This window comes from Heloderma suspectum, chromosome 2, assembly GCF_057233095.1.
Source record: "Heloderma suspectum isolate Gila_16-S chromosome 2, 16-S_ref, whole genome shotgun sequence".
Lineage (NCBI taxonomy): Eukaryota > Metazoa > Chordata > Lepidosauria > Squamata > Helodermatidae > Heloderma > Heloderma suspectum.
The window spans coordinates 287,545,161-287,558,146 of NC_139459.1; the positions used below are offsets into that span (position 1 = coordinate 287,545,161).

The window sequence follows — 12,986 nt, forward strand, 5'->3', positions numbered from 1 at the left end:
TCCAACAAAGAGATGCAGCAGATGGAAAGGTAGAACCTTTGGGAAAAATCCAACGTAAGTCTTAGAGAAGACCCACTGAAATTAATGAGAACCATGACTAACATAAGTCCCATTCATTTCAATGGGCCTACTCTAAGTAAGACTCATATTGGATTTTACCCTTTATTTTAAAAATAAAAACATTTTGGCAGGGAGGAGATTCCTTTCCTTTATCAACAGCAGAGCCAACTGGGTTTCCAATTATATATCTTAGGTTACAGCCTGACCCAAACGTGAGGGTAAGTCTCTCTAGACTCGATGGGACATCTCAATAAACACCTTAGGACTGTTTTGTAATTTAGATTTTTTCATCCCAGTATCCTATGATCTATTTAGCTAGGTCATTTTCTTTGAACCCGTATTTTAAAACATTGAACAGTGGCGTACGTAATCACTAAACTCTTATTCTAAGTTGTTAGTGCAAAAGCAACAAAAGGTGTAAAGAAGTATCTTTTAGTTACAATTATTACTATACAACTACTTTGCTATGAAATGGAACATCAACAGAATACATTGTTATTTCCCATAGGTGAACTGTACAAATGTAGCTTGTCTAATAAAATCAGTAATATGCATAATTAATACCATTAATTATGCAATCTGATGCATGTTTACTTGGAAGTCCTAAGTATATATAGGACTGCAGCTTAACAGTGCAGTCCTATGCATGTCTACTCAGAAGTAGGTCCTACTGCATTAAATGGAACTTATTGCCAGGTAAGTGAGTATAGGATCGCAGACTAACAGCTCAGTCCTAGCCTTCACTCAGAAGTCCCATTAAGTTTAATAGGGTTTACTCCCAAGTAAGTGGGTATAGGACTGATTCGGAGCTCAAATCCCATCTCAGCCATGAATTTAGCGATAACAACCAATCTATACAATGAAAAGAATGCAGACTTTTCTCACAAGGTTTATATAGGGCTTGTGGAGTGGGGCACATCAAGCATACTGAAAGAGTAATCAGACATTAACAAGCAGGACCTGCAACAAAATATCGCAGTGCCTTCTTCCACAAGAGTTGCTCCCTTACTTCTGCAAACCTTCAGATTCCCGAGTGTGCCAATACGTCTTGTTTGTAGGTGGTGCCATTTTGGCTACATAAGGATGAATAATTTTGCTATTAGTCTATATGATATACTTTACCTTATAATTGTAAGGCTTGTTAGAGAACAATTCAGGGCTCATATAGTAAGGTGTGCCGATGAGAGTACTGGCCATGTCATACTGATTTTCCAACACTCTAGCTATTCCCAGATCTCCCACTTTGATGATATTTGAACGTGTCAGAAAAACATTTTGAGTTTTGAGATCTCTGTGCAGAATGTGCTTTTCGTGCAAATACTGAAAAAAAAAAATGGCATTTACAAGTCTCTGTATCACAGGGTTACACTATGCAGAAAATGAGACGTATCTCATGTTATGCCCCTATGAGCTCCTTAGGGGAAGGGTGGGATACACTAAATGAATCTGTCTAACTGGATCAAGACTACTTAGGAGTGTTGGTCAGACACTCCACCATTATTTTTCCCCTTTATAAAAACCACTGTTCAAGACAGATTGTACATTATCTTCTGTGTTGATCAGAAGCATGCGTACGGGACAGCACTCTATCAGATTACATATATTGATAAGAAACCAAAACTGCCAGGACCACAGTCTAAAATAGGGTCAATCATGCCAGGATTCTAGGGATTTTTTTTATTATTTAGAGAGAGAGTCAGTCAAAATTAATCTTTTTAAAGTGGAAGATGCAAAGTTGTTACCTGCAATGCCATAGCAATCTGAACGAACCATTCCACCACCTGACTCTCCGGCAAAAGTTGCCCTTTCTGCTCTTTCAGCTTATGATACAGGTCCCCTCCTTCACAGAAGCCCATGACAATGTATAGGAGGCCATCTTCCCCTTCCCAGGACTCTCTGTACATGACTATATTAGGATGCTTCAGCTGAGACAGCAGCTGGGCCTCTTGTTCTGCTGCTTTTCTCTCACGGCTTGATGCATGTTTAAGGTTCAGCCTTTTGATAACATACTGTAGAGATTAAAACAAGTTTTGTAGTTTTAAAAAAACCAAGAGTATTAAGTAGGAGAACTAGTGTGGTCTAAAAATCCAGCACACAGGCCTATTCTGTAGAAGTCCAATTAACTTCAGCAAGAAGTTATCCTCATACTGACCTCAATCCAGATAAAATGTTAAGCAGACGTCCTGTTTCACGTGCACCTCACTTGTCAAATTAATTTCAACAACCTGCAGCACAATTCCACACAGGCCTACGCAGGAGAAAATCTTGTTCAATGGGACTTACTCCCAGGGAAGTGTGTACAGGATTTCAGCCTTAAGCACTGCTAACTTCCTCTGGATCAGGGCCAAAATGTTTAGGTGTTAAGATGTTAAAGTTATATTCTGATGCATTGGTCCAAAAATTATACTTGTATACATTGGTCCCAGTCAGTTAAAAAAAATGCTATTAGGAGAACTGCCAACAGGGAAAGGGGACTGGTGGCAAAAAATATCCACCTCTTACATGCAGAGCAGCTTGCATGGGAGTGAGTGGGGAAAATGCAATACAAAAATGGACTGGACCCATATGAAAATGAAGTGACCATGCAGGCACTTATTGCCCAGTCTATTGCTTTACTGAAAGCACCTCGCCAACCACCAAGTGAGACCCAGAAATGTGAAAATCAGGTAGACATTCTTAACTGACCCAGAACCTACGCAGTTAATATTTTGTGGGGGAAACTAGCATTATTCTTTGTACATGGACTTAAGAAATCATTCATGGGACTGGAAGCCTGTTTCTTTATGTTGCACCACAAGAAGCCTGTTTCTTTATGTTGCAGCACAAAGGTAAAGGCAAGTATGTATTCGCTTTGCGTTTTCTTGCTTTCTGGAGTTTAGGATCTTCTTATCCTAATTATCAACTCTACATATAGCAACTCACTGGCAACGTGCTATCTTAGAATAACAGGCTGAAGTCTTCACTGGCTTCAGTTCCTATCAGAACAGAAAAATAAAAGCCCAAACTAATAAGAGACAACAGGTACAAACCCTAAAATTTAGAAGGCATGGAATGCTTTATTCCTTACACTGGGCATTTTAGTGGACAAGTCTAGTTTTCTTAACTGAATCAGGGAGCAATCCTATGCAAGCTGGCTGGGGAATGCTGGGAGTTAAAGGACCTTTTTTTCCATCTAAATATGCATATGATTGTGCCCTTAGAAACTCTCCTAAACTAGTGTAGTGTCCCTCTTAAGAAATCTCTCTCACATCAGTAAATCCTTGGGGGTGGGAGGGAAGCCCTAGATATAGCTTGGACTGAGGAGATGCCTACCAGCATTTCCACACCAGCCTAAAATCCTGCATTTAAAACAGGGCTTTCTGCTTCCATTTTAAATGCACGATCACCACTGATTCCCTTTACATGCGCTTCCTCCCCTCCTTCTCCCCGTATCTGAGTCTTCTGTTATCTTTCATTGATCTCACTCCTCCTCTTGCTGCTTTTCCTCTTTTCACAGAGGAAACTGAAGTGGAACACGGGGGGGGGGGGGATTTGATCGCTCATTATCTGTGACCTATTTAAAAACGGAACAAAGGGCATTTAGTGCAGGAGGGTCACGGCATCATGTAAAGACCCTGCAAACTTCCGTGAAGGAGCAATCTCAGGATAAAAGCTCTGTGCAATGAAGCCCGTAAAGAACCTTTTTCTGATAGTGAACTTGCCAGATATTTTATTTTACCAATTTCACATTACATGCATAATCTGGTAGTTTGTTGATAAGATATAAACAACGCACCCTCAGGATTCACCAGTTGTCAGATTTCAATATTTAATTCCAGGGAAATAATCAGAGATATACACGGCTCTCTCTAAAAACTTTCTAATACCTCAGCCATCTCTATTGTCTCCCCCCACCCATCCTTGTTGGTGCTTTTGATCTACCGCTATTCTTGCACAAACCACATTTCCCCGTTTGATGAACGTGTAACAAAAGTTGGGGAGAAATCCACACCTTCATAGCACAAATCCAGCGCCCGCAAAGGAGAGAAAGACCATTAATCATCTACAGGTGAAGCAATATACACCTGGAATTGTTTTTAATATTTTATTTAAAATGTGATTTTAATATTTATATCTAGGGACTTTATTATATTTAGCAGTGTACAAGCATCTCAAACACACAAGGCAATAAAGAGAGTAGGGGCATCCACGATTCTGAACTTCAAATCGGACAGAATGCAAAGGGATCGCCTCTCTCTTCTTTTCACAGAGAGTAAGAAATGCACCATAACCGACGCGGCAGCTTCGGCGCGCTTTGTTATCGTCCCTGAGCTGCCATCCGGCAAGAGAGCGAAAAAAGCCAGGAAAATCAGAGCGGCCATCACCCCGAAGCCCTACAGCAGCCCTCCCCAACAGGGCGCTCTGCGGAAGGGTAAGGCTACAGCACTCATCATCCCCAGCGCGCTGGATGGGGATAATGGGCGTTGTAGTCCAACCCACCTGGAAGGCGCTAGGCCGGGGAAGGCTGCCCAGCGCGCATACACGCGTTCACAGAGGCCGGCGGCCGTGTGCTCCTTGCCCCGCGGCCCCCGCTCCAGGGCTTGGGAGGCGACACGGCTCTCGCCGCGGCCTCCCAGCCCCACACGCACGCCCCTTCCCCCAGCCCTCGCTACCTGCTTGTTGTCACGCCGGTGCCGCGCAAGGCTCACTTCCCCGTAGCTGCCCTTCCCCACGGCCCGCACGAAGGCGTACTCGCCGAGGGGCATCCTCCCAGGGCCCGGCCCTCAAGCAGCCCGTCGGGAGCGGAGGGGCTACAGCAGCCCCCGTCCGCCGGCCGCAAGGACGCTGCTGCCGATGCCATAGAGATCTACACAACCTCCGGATGCCATAGAGAGCACCACCAGCGGGGGCTTAAAAACAGGAGAGCCAAGCTGTCTATGGTAGTCTTCATAGTCGCTTGGGCGGCCATCTTGGGCGCGGGCAAACGTCCTCCGCTTTGCAGGCGACCATCTTGTTTACGGCTGTCACCACCTAACCCGTGTCAGCCATTTCAGCTATGGGCATCCTGGCTGGTGGTCTGAGATTGCCAGACTTCAGCCGCCCTGGCGTTGGCGTTGTTCTTGCGCGCCTCGGTAGAGTCCACGACGGTGCCGATGTGGTTCAGATGTTCACGGTTCACTCAGCAGACAATTCTTGCTTACCCTTAAAAGACCGTAATATAGGATATAGTATTTACTTTAGGACGCAGGTGTCTAGTATTTTCATAGGGTTGTCCCTCATTTCTCGACGTCATATTATGTGTTTCACCAAACTTACACACGGTTATTCACATGCATAGGATCGCAGTCCGAACTGTTGATGTCCACCGTCTCGAGTTCAATGGGATTTGCTCTTGTGCACGCTTAATGTCGGATCGAATTGACTTGGGATTAAATTAACCTGGGATGGTGTAAAAGCCGGAACGGAAAGGCCGGAACGACCCTTCTACACAAAACAAAACATGCCAAACACCATGGCATGTGTTAGGGCTCCTGAGAACAATATTTTAGGGCAGAAACCCTGGAAAAATTGTATTAACCCTTGCTGTGTTTCCGCAGGCAGGCAAAAACTTTTTTGTTCTGGCAGGCCTTTGGGGATAGATAGTCTGGACCTGTGAGAATATGATGGAGTGATACTATTGTTTATGTTGTTGCTGTCTTTTAAACTTTTGATATTTTATAAAATTTTATTCTTGGTGATTTAATTATATTTTTGACTTTTGTATATTTCTATTGTTTTAACTGTACAAGTTTTAAAGTTTTAAAATGTTGTAAAGCCGCCTTGAGCCCCAGCATTGGGGAAAAGGCGGGATATAAATAAATACAATAAGAATAACCCCTTAATGCCCAGAACACAGCCAGAACAGAACGGAATTGGGCGAAACAGCCACTTACAAATGAGCCAAATCAAACAAATTAACCGGTCACAGGAGTGGTGTAATAAGCCTCAAAACTTCCACAGAAACCTCATTCAGGTATCCGCCTGGGCAATAGTCTTCATTATTGGAAAATGGTGCAGAACGGCAACTTCCAAGTGACCCAGATCAGCCAAATTTATCATTCAGACATAACTGCATGCGAGTGATGTAATAAGCTACAAAACCCATTAAACCATTTTCCAGTACCTGTTTCAGGCAACAATCTGTATTTTGTAAAATTGCCCAGAACAGAAACTTCCAAGTGAGACAAATCAACCAAACTCATCAGTCACACATGGCTAAATGGGAGTGATACAGTAAGCCATAAACAAATACTACCACACAATATTAGAATTAAAACCCATCTGTGATGTATATTACAATAGTATAGCAGAATCAAACCCACCCCAAAATTACCAACATTTGTCCTTAACTTTTAGCCCTACCAAGTAATATTTGACATCATCAAATTAAGTTTGTCTATTGTTAAACCAGCATAATTTATATTAAATTAACAGCATCATCTTTTACGATTTTAAATAGCTCAGCTGGAATACTGTCATCTCCGCTAGCTTTGTTGTTAGTAATGCTTCCTAAGGCCCACTTGACTTCACTGTCTAGGATGTCCGGCTCAAGTTCAGTGACCGCACTATCATGGCTATGAGGGACATTAAGCTCTTCCCTGTATAGTTCTTCTGTGTATTCTTTCCACCTCTTCTTAATCTCATCTGCTTCTGTTAGGTCCCCGCCTTCTTTGTCCTTTACCATGCCTGTCTTTGCACAGAACGTTCCCTTGAGATCTCCGATTTTCTTGAAGAGGTCTCTATTCTTTCCCATTCTTTTGTTTTCCTCGATTTCTTTGCATTGTTCATTTAAGAAGGCCTTCTTGTCTCTCCTTGCTATTCTCTGGAACTCTGCATTCAGTTGGATATATCTTCCCCTTTCTCCCTTGCTTTTTGCTTCCCTTCTTTCCTCAGCTACTTGTAAAGCCTCCTCAGACAGCCACTTGGCTTTCTTGCATTTCTTTTTCTTTGGGATGGATTGAGTTGCTGCCTCCTGAACAATGTTATGGACTTCCGTCCATAGTTCCTCAGGCACTCTGTCTATCAGGTCTAATCCCTTAACTCTATTCCTCACCTCCACTGTATATTCATCAGGGATATGATTTAAGTCATACCTGAATGGTTTAGTGGTTTTCCCTACGTTCTTCAATTTAAGCCAAAATTTTGCAACAAGAAGCTCATGATCTGAGCCACAGTCAGCTACAGGTCTTGTTTTTACTGACTGTATAGAGCTTCTCCATCTTTGGCTGCAAAGTACATAATCAGTCTGATTTCAATATTGACCATCTGGTGATATCCATGTGTAGAGTCACCTCTTGTGCTGTTGGAAAAGAGTGTTTGCTATGATCAGCGTGTTCAGTTGGCAAAACTCTATTAGCCTTTGTCCTGCTTCATTTTGTACACCAAGGCCATGCTTGCCTGTTATCCGAGTTATTTCTTGACTTCCTACTTTAGCATTCCAATCCCCTATGATGAAGAGGACATCTTTTTTGGGTGTTAGTTCTAGAAGGTGTTGTAGGTCTTCATAGAACCAATCAACCTCAGCTTCTGTGGCCTCAGTGGTTGGGGCATAGACTTGAATTACTGTGATGTTGAATGGTTTGCCTTGGATTCGTACTGAGATCATTCTTTCGTTTTTGAGATTGTACCCCAGTACTGCTTTTCCCACCCTTTTGTGGACTATGAGTGCTATTCCATTTCTTCTAAGGGATTCTTGCCCACAGTAGTAGATATGATAGTCACCTGAATTAAATTCGCCCGTGCTTGTCCATTTTAGTTCGCTGATTCCCAAGATGTCGATGTTCAATCTTGCCATCTCATGTTTGACCACCTCCAGCTTACCTTGATTCATTGATCTTACATTCCAGGTTCCTAACCAATATTGTTCTTTACAGCATCGGATTTTCTTTTCACCACCAGACACATCCACAGCTGAGTGTCCTTTCGGCTTTGGCCCAGCCGCTTCACTCTTTCTGGCGCTACTTGGAAATTCCCTCTGCTCTTCCCCAGTAGTATATTGGACACCTTCTGACCTGAGGGGCTCATCTTCCAGCGTCATGTCTTTTAGCCTTGTGATACGTTCCATGGGGTTTTCTTGGCAAGAATACTGGAGTGGGTTGCCATTTCCTTCTCCAGTGGACCACATTTTGTCAGAACTCTCTGCCATGACCTGTCTGTCTTGGGTGGCCCTGTACGGCATAGCTTATGGCTTCACTGAGTTACGCAAGCCCCTTCGCCACAACAAGGCAGTGATCCATGAAGGGGGGGATTGATATAATAAGCTACAAAACATTCACAGAATGTGGTGAGCCAGCCAAACTCACCAGTCGTGCATAACTATACGGGAGGGATGCTGTGAGTCACAATACATCCACAGTAACCATGTTCAGATACACATTCCATCAAGGCAATAGTCTGTATTCCAGAGAATGGCTTGGAACAGCAAGTTCTAAGTGAGCCAAATCAACCAAACTCACCAGTCAAACACATATACATGGCAGAGATACAATGACCCACAAAACATCCACAGAAACCACATTCCAATACCTGTTCCAGACAATAGTCCATACTCCAGAAAAATGTCCCAGAACAGCAACTTCCAAGAAAGCCAAATTAATCAAACTCACCAGTTACATATGACCAGATGGGACTGATCTAATAAGATACAAAACATCCACAGAAACCATGTTTCAGTATCTGTTCCAGGCCGTAATCCATATTCTGCAAAATGGTCCAGAACAACAACTTCAAAGTGAGCCAAATTTACCAGGTGCACATAACTGGATGTTGTTGTTGTTGTTGTTGCTCAGTCGTTCAGTCGTGTCCGACTCTTCGTGACCCCATGGACCATAGCACGCCAGGCCTTCCTGTCCTCCGCTCTCTCCTGGAGCGTGCTCAAGTTCATATAAATTGCATCGGTGATGCTATCTAGCCATCTCATCCTCTGCCGTCTCCTTCTCCTATAACTGGATGGGAGGGATGTAACTAAGCCACAAAATATCCACAGAAACCACGTTTTGGTACCCATTCTGGGCAATAGTCCATAGTCCAGAAAAACGGCCTGGAATGGGAACTTTCAAGAGAACTTTCCAAACCAACCAAACTCACTAGTCATACATAACTGTGCGGGAGTGATGCAACAAACCACAAAATGTCCACAAAAACCTTGTTCCAATTCCCATCCCTGTCCAGATGTTTATTTCCAGAAGGAGAGCCCTATTAGTCTGTAGCAGCAGAAACAACCAAGAGTCTTGTGGCACCTTAAGGTCTGACACATGTATTTATTCTGGCATAAGATTGTATGGACACTGTCTACTTCATAAAATACATGAAGTGTCAATCTCAAGGGGGAGGGTGGAGAGCTGTAAACAGTGTTGCCAGAGGGAATTGAAATGCAAAAAAAAAAAAAAAGACAATGATAACTACTTTAACAGTTGCTATTTTCAAAAGTTGTTGGGTAACAAACACAATAAATTTGTTAGCCTTTGAGGTGCCACAAGACTCTTAGTTGTTTTCACATGTTTACTGACACTCTCAAAGAACTCTGAAAGATTAGTGAGAGAAGACCTTTGCGGAAACCATATTGATTCTTTTTCAGTGGAGCTTGTCCTCCTATATGCTTACTAATTTTATCTTTAATTATGCTTTCAACCAATTTACCCGGAACAGACAGCAAGCTATCTGGTCTGCAATTTCCAAGAACACCCCCAGGATCCCTTTCTAAAAATTGGCATTACATTAGCCTTTCTCCAGTCCTCTGGTACAGAGGCTAATCTAAGGGACATGGCACATACTTTTGTTAGAAGATCAGCAATTTCACAACTGAGTTCTTTAAGAACTCTAGGATGTATACCATCTGGGCCTGGTGATTTATATGTTTTCCATTGGTCAATGTGGAAGTTTTGTGATTTATTATGTCAGGTCCATCTATTCAGATGTATCCACTGAATTAGGTTGGTTTGGCTAGCTTGGAGGTTAGTGCTCAAGTTGCTTTTTCTAGAATACCGATTATTGCCCCAAAGGCAAACCAAAATGGAGCTCCTCTAAACTTTATAGTTTAGTATAATGTATAGTTTAGTATAGTTTATATAAACTTTATAGTTTATAGTTCTCTAAACTTTATAGCATAAACCCCATATTATGACTGCTGAGTTTGATTGGTTTTGCTGTCACAAACATAAATGTCACACATAACTGTTCATTCTCCCAGAATCCTGGATATTAGTTTGGTGGAGATATTTTGGGTTGCTGCATCAATCCCATCTGGTCAGCTGTGTGACTGGTGAGTTTGGCTGACTCGGAAGTTTGCGTTCCATGCTATTTTCTGAAATGAGGATTATTGTTCAGAATTGGTGCTGCAACATGTTTTTGGTGGATGCTTTTCAGGTTACTGCATAAGTCCTATCTATTTCCTTATGGGTGGTGAATTTGGTTAATTAGGCTCACTTGGAGGTTGGCATTACAGATTGCTCTCCCGGAACACCTGGGACTAGGACTAGAATGTGGATTCTATAGAAGTATCATGCCCTATTGCATCCTGCCCCATCCAGATATGCATCACTTCTAAATCTGTTGATTTAGCTCATTTTGAACTTGGCATTCTGGTCTGTTTTCCAGAATATGTATTGCCTGGAATGGGGTACAAAAATGTGGTTTCCATGGATGTTTTGTGGCTTATTGGATTACTCCCAACCAGTTATGTGTGACTGGAGAATTTTGTTGGTTTGGTTCATTTGGAAATTGCCATTCCAAGCCATTTTTCTGGAATATGGAATATTGACCAGAATGGGTACCAAAATGTGGTTTCTGTGGAAGATTTATGGCTTATCACATCCCACTCCGATGTAGTTATGTGTGATTGGTGAGTTTGGTTGATTTGGTTCACTTAGAAGTTGTTGTTACGGGCCGTTTGCCGAGATACAGACTATTGCCTGGAAGAGGTACCAAAATGTTTTTTCTGTGGATGTGTTGTAGTTTATTGCATCCCTCCCAACTAGTCATGTGTGACTGGCGAGTTTGGTTGATTTGGTTCACTTAGAAGTTGCAGTTCCAGGCCATTTTCCAGAATATGAACTATTGTCTGGAACAGTGATCAAAACGAGGATTTTTGGTAGATTTGTGGATCGTTGCGTTCCTCCCATACAGTTAAGTATGAATCGTGACTTTGGTGGTTTGACTCATGTGTAAGTTGCAATTCTGGGCATTTTTTCTGGAATATGGGCCATTGCCTGGAATGGCTACTGAAACATGATTTCTGTGGAAGTGTTTAGCCTATTATATCAATCCCATCTAGTCATGTGTGACTCATGAGTTTAGTTGCTTTAGCTCTCTTAGAAGTTGCCTTTCTGGGTCATCTTTCTGGAATACAGATTATTGCACAGAATGGGTATTGAGACATGGTTTCTGTGGACGTTTTGTGGTTCATTGAATCCCTCTCATGTAATTATGTATGACTGAGGAGTTTGGTTGGCTTGGCCTTGGCTTACTTGGAAGTTGCCTTTCCAGACCATTCTCCAGAATACAGACTATTACCTGGAACAGGTATCTGAATGTGGTTCTGTGGATGTTTTGTGGCCCATTGCATCCTTCCCATGTAGTTATGTGTGACTGGTGAGTTTGGTTTATGTGGCTCACTTTAAAGTTGCCATTTGGGGCCTTCTTTCTTTCTTTCTTTCTTTCTTTCTCCAGAATATGGACTACTGCCTAGAAAGGCTGCTGAAATGTAGTTTCTGTGGATGTTTTGTAATTTATTATGTCAGTCCCATCTGGTCATGTGTGACTGATGAGCTTGGTTGATTTGGCTGACTTGGAAGTTGCTATTCCGGATCATTTTGTGGAATAGGAACTATTGCCTGAAACGGCTACTGTAACATTGTTTCTTTGGTCATTTTGTAGCTTATTATATCAGTCCCATGTATGACACATATATGTATGTGTGACTAGTGAGTTCGGTTGGCTTGTCTCGCTTGGAGGTTGCCATTCTGGGTCATTCCATTCTGTTCTAATTGGGTTCTGGACATTATGGGATTAATAATAATAATAATAATAATAATAATATATTGCAAGAGTTTCAGCCCTAAAAGATTATTCTCAAGTGTTTCTAACACATGGCATTGTTTTTGGCATATTTTTCCATTCTGGCTTTTGCGCCTTCCCGGTAAACCTCATTTATATTACAATCCTATGCCTTAACTAATGGGAAATTGCTTCTAAGTAAACTTAAGTGGGAACTACAACAAATTGTTGCAGTGTGGATGGTACAGTTCAGAGTACCAGCCAGCATGCCCCTTTCCAGGATACTTCATTCTATCCATCCCCCTGTTTTCCTCTCCCCCACCAAGAATCAGCATCCCATGCCCACTACTCAGTCTTGACTGGGCAGTTTGGGGGTTTTCTCTCCTCCTTCTAGGCAGGGCCAGCCCTCGGATTAATAGCACCCTGGGTGAGGAGTGCCTTTGGTGCCTCCCTTCTCCAATCAGTTTTGCAAGGTCACCGAGAGGATTTATAGGCCCCCATGTAGGTGTTATGTCCATCGAAAACAACATTGCTCAAAACTGTGATCTCTCAGCCACTGTGCTACACTTTGCACAAGCCAAAGTTCAAAAAGCTACATTCTGAGCAGAGGCAGTACACCATGCAACATGGCGGAACTATCACAGGTTTTACTTATTATATTTTTTGTTTTGTAGCAGTTCCTATCTTTTGGTAAGCATTCTTTATTTTAGAATATAAAAATAGTAAATACATGTTATAAATAAAAAAGATATCTGGCCGAACTCTTTCAGCTTTATTTTATAATTATTTATATAGTGCTTATAGTGTTTACAGTATTTGAAGTGCTAAGTGCTCGATAATGTTGCCTCAGAGTAAAGCTGTGTTCCACTGTTTTTTACCTAGCGCAAATGACATCAGAGTGGAAACTGAAAAAG

The 12,986-nt window shown here is 42.2% G+C and overlaps 1 protein-coding gene across 10 annotated transcripts in view; it reads right to left on the reverse strand.

The window, feature by feature from the left end:
- Nucleotides 1-4,928, reverse strand: part of NEK4 (NIMA related kinase 4) — a 31,428-nt gene extending 26,500 nt beyond the window's left edge. For 5 of the 10 annotated variants that reach the window (XM_084839751.1, XM_084839754.1, XM_084839755.1 and 2 more), the window contains exons 1-3: nt 4,713-4,928; nt 1,803-2,069; nt 1,183-1,380 (exon numbers count right to left, since the gene is read on the reverse strand). In XM_084839751.1, coding sequence (XP_084695877.1) covers nt 1,183-1,380; nt 1,803-2,069; nt 4,713-4,805 — 558 coding nt within the window. In that variant the 5' untranslated portion in view covers nt 4,806-4,928. The remainder of the gene's footprint in view (nt 1-1,182; nt 1,381-1,802; nt 2,070-4,712) is intronic. The other 5 variants (XM_084839759.1, XM_084839757.1, XM_084839758.1 and 2 more) reach the window with 2 other exon arrangements.
- Nucleotides 4,929-12,986: the final 8,058 nt, after the last annotated feature.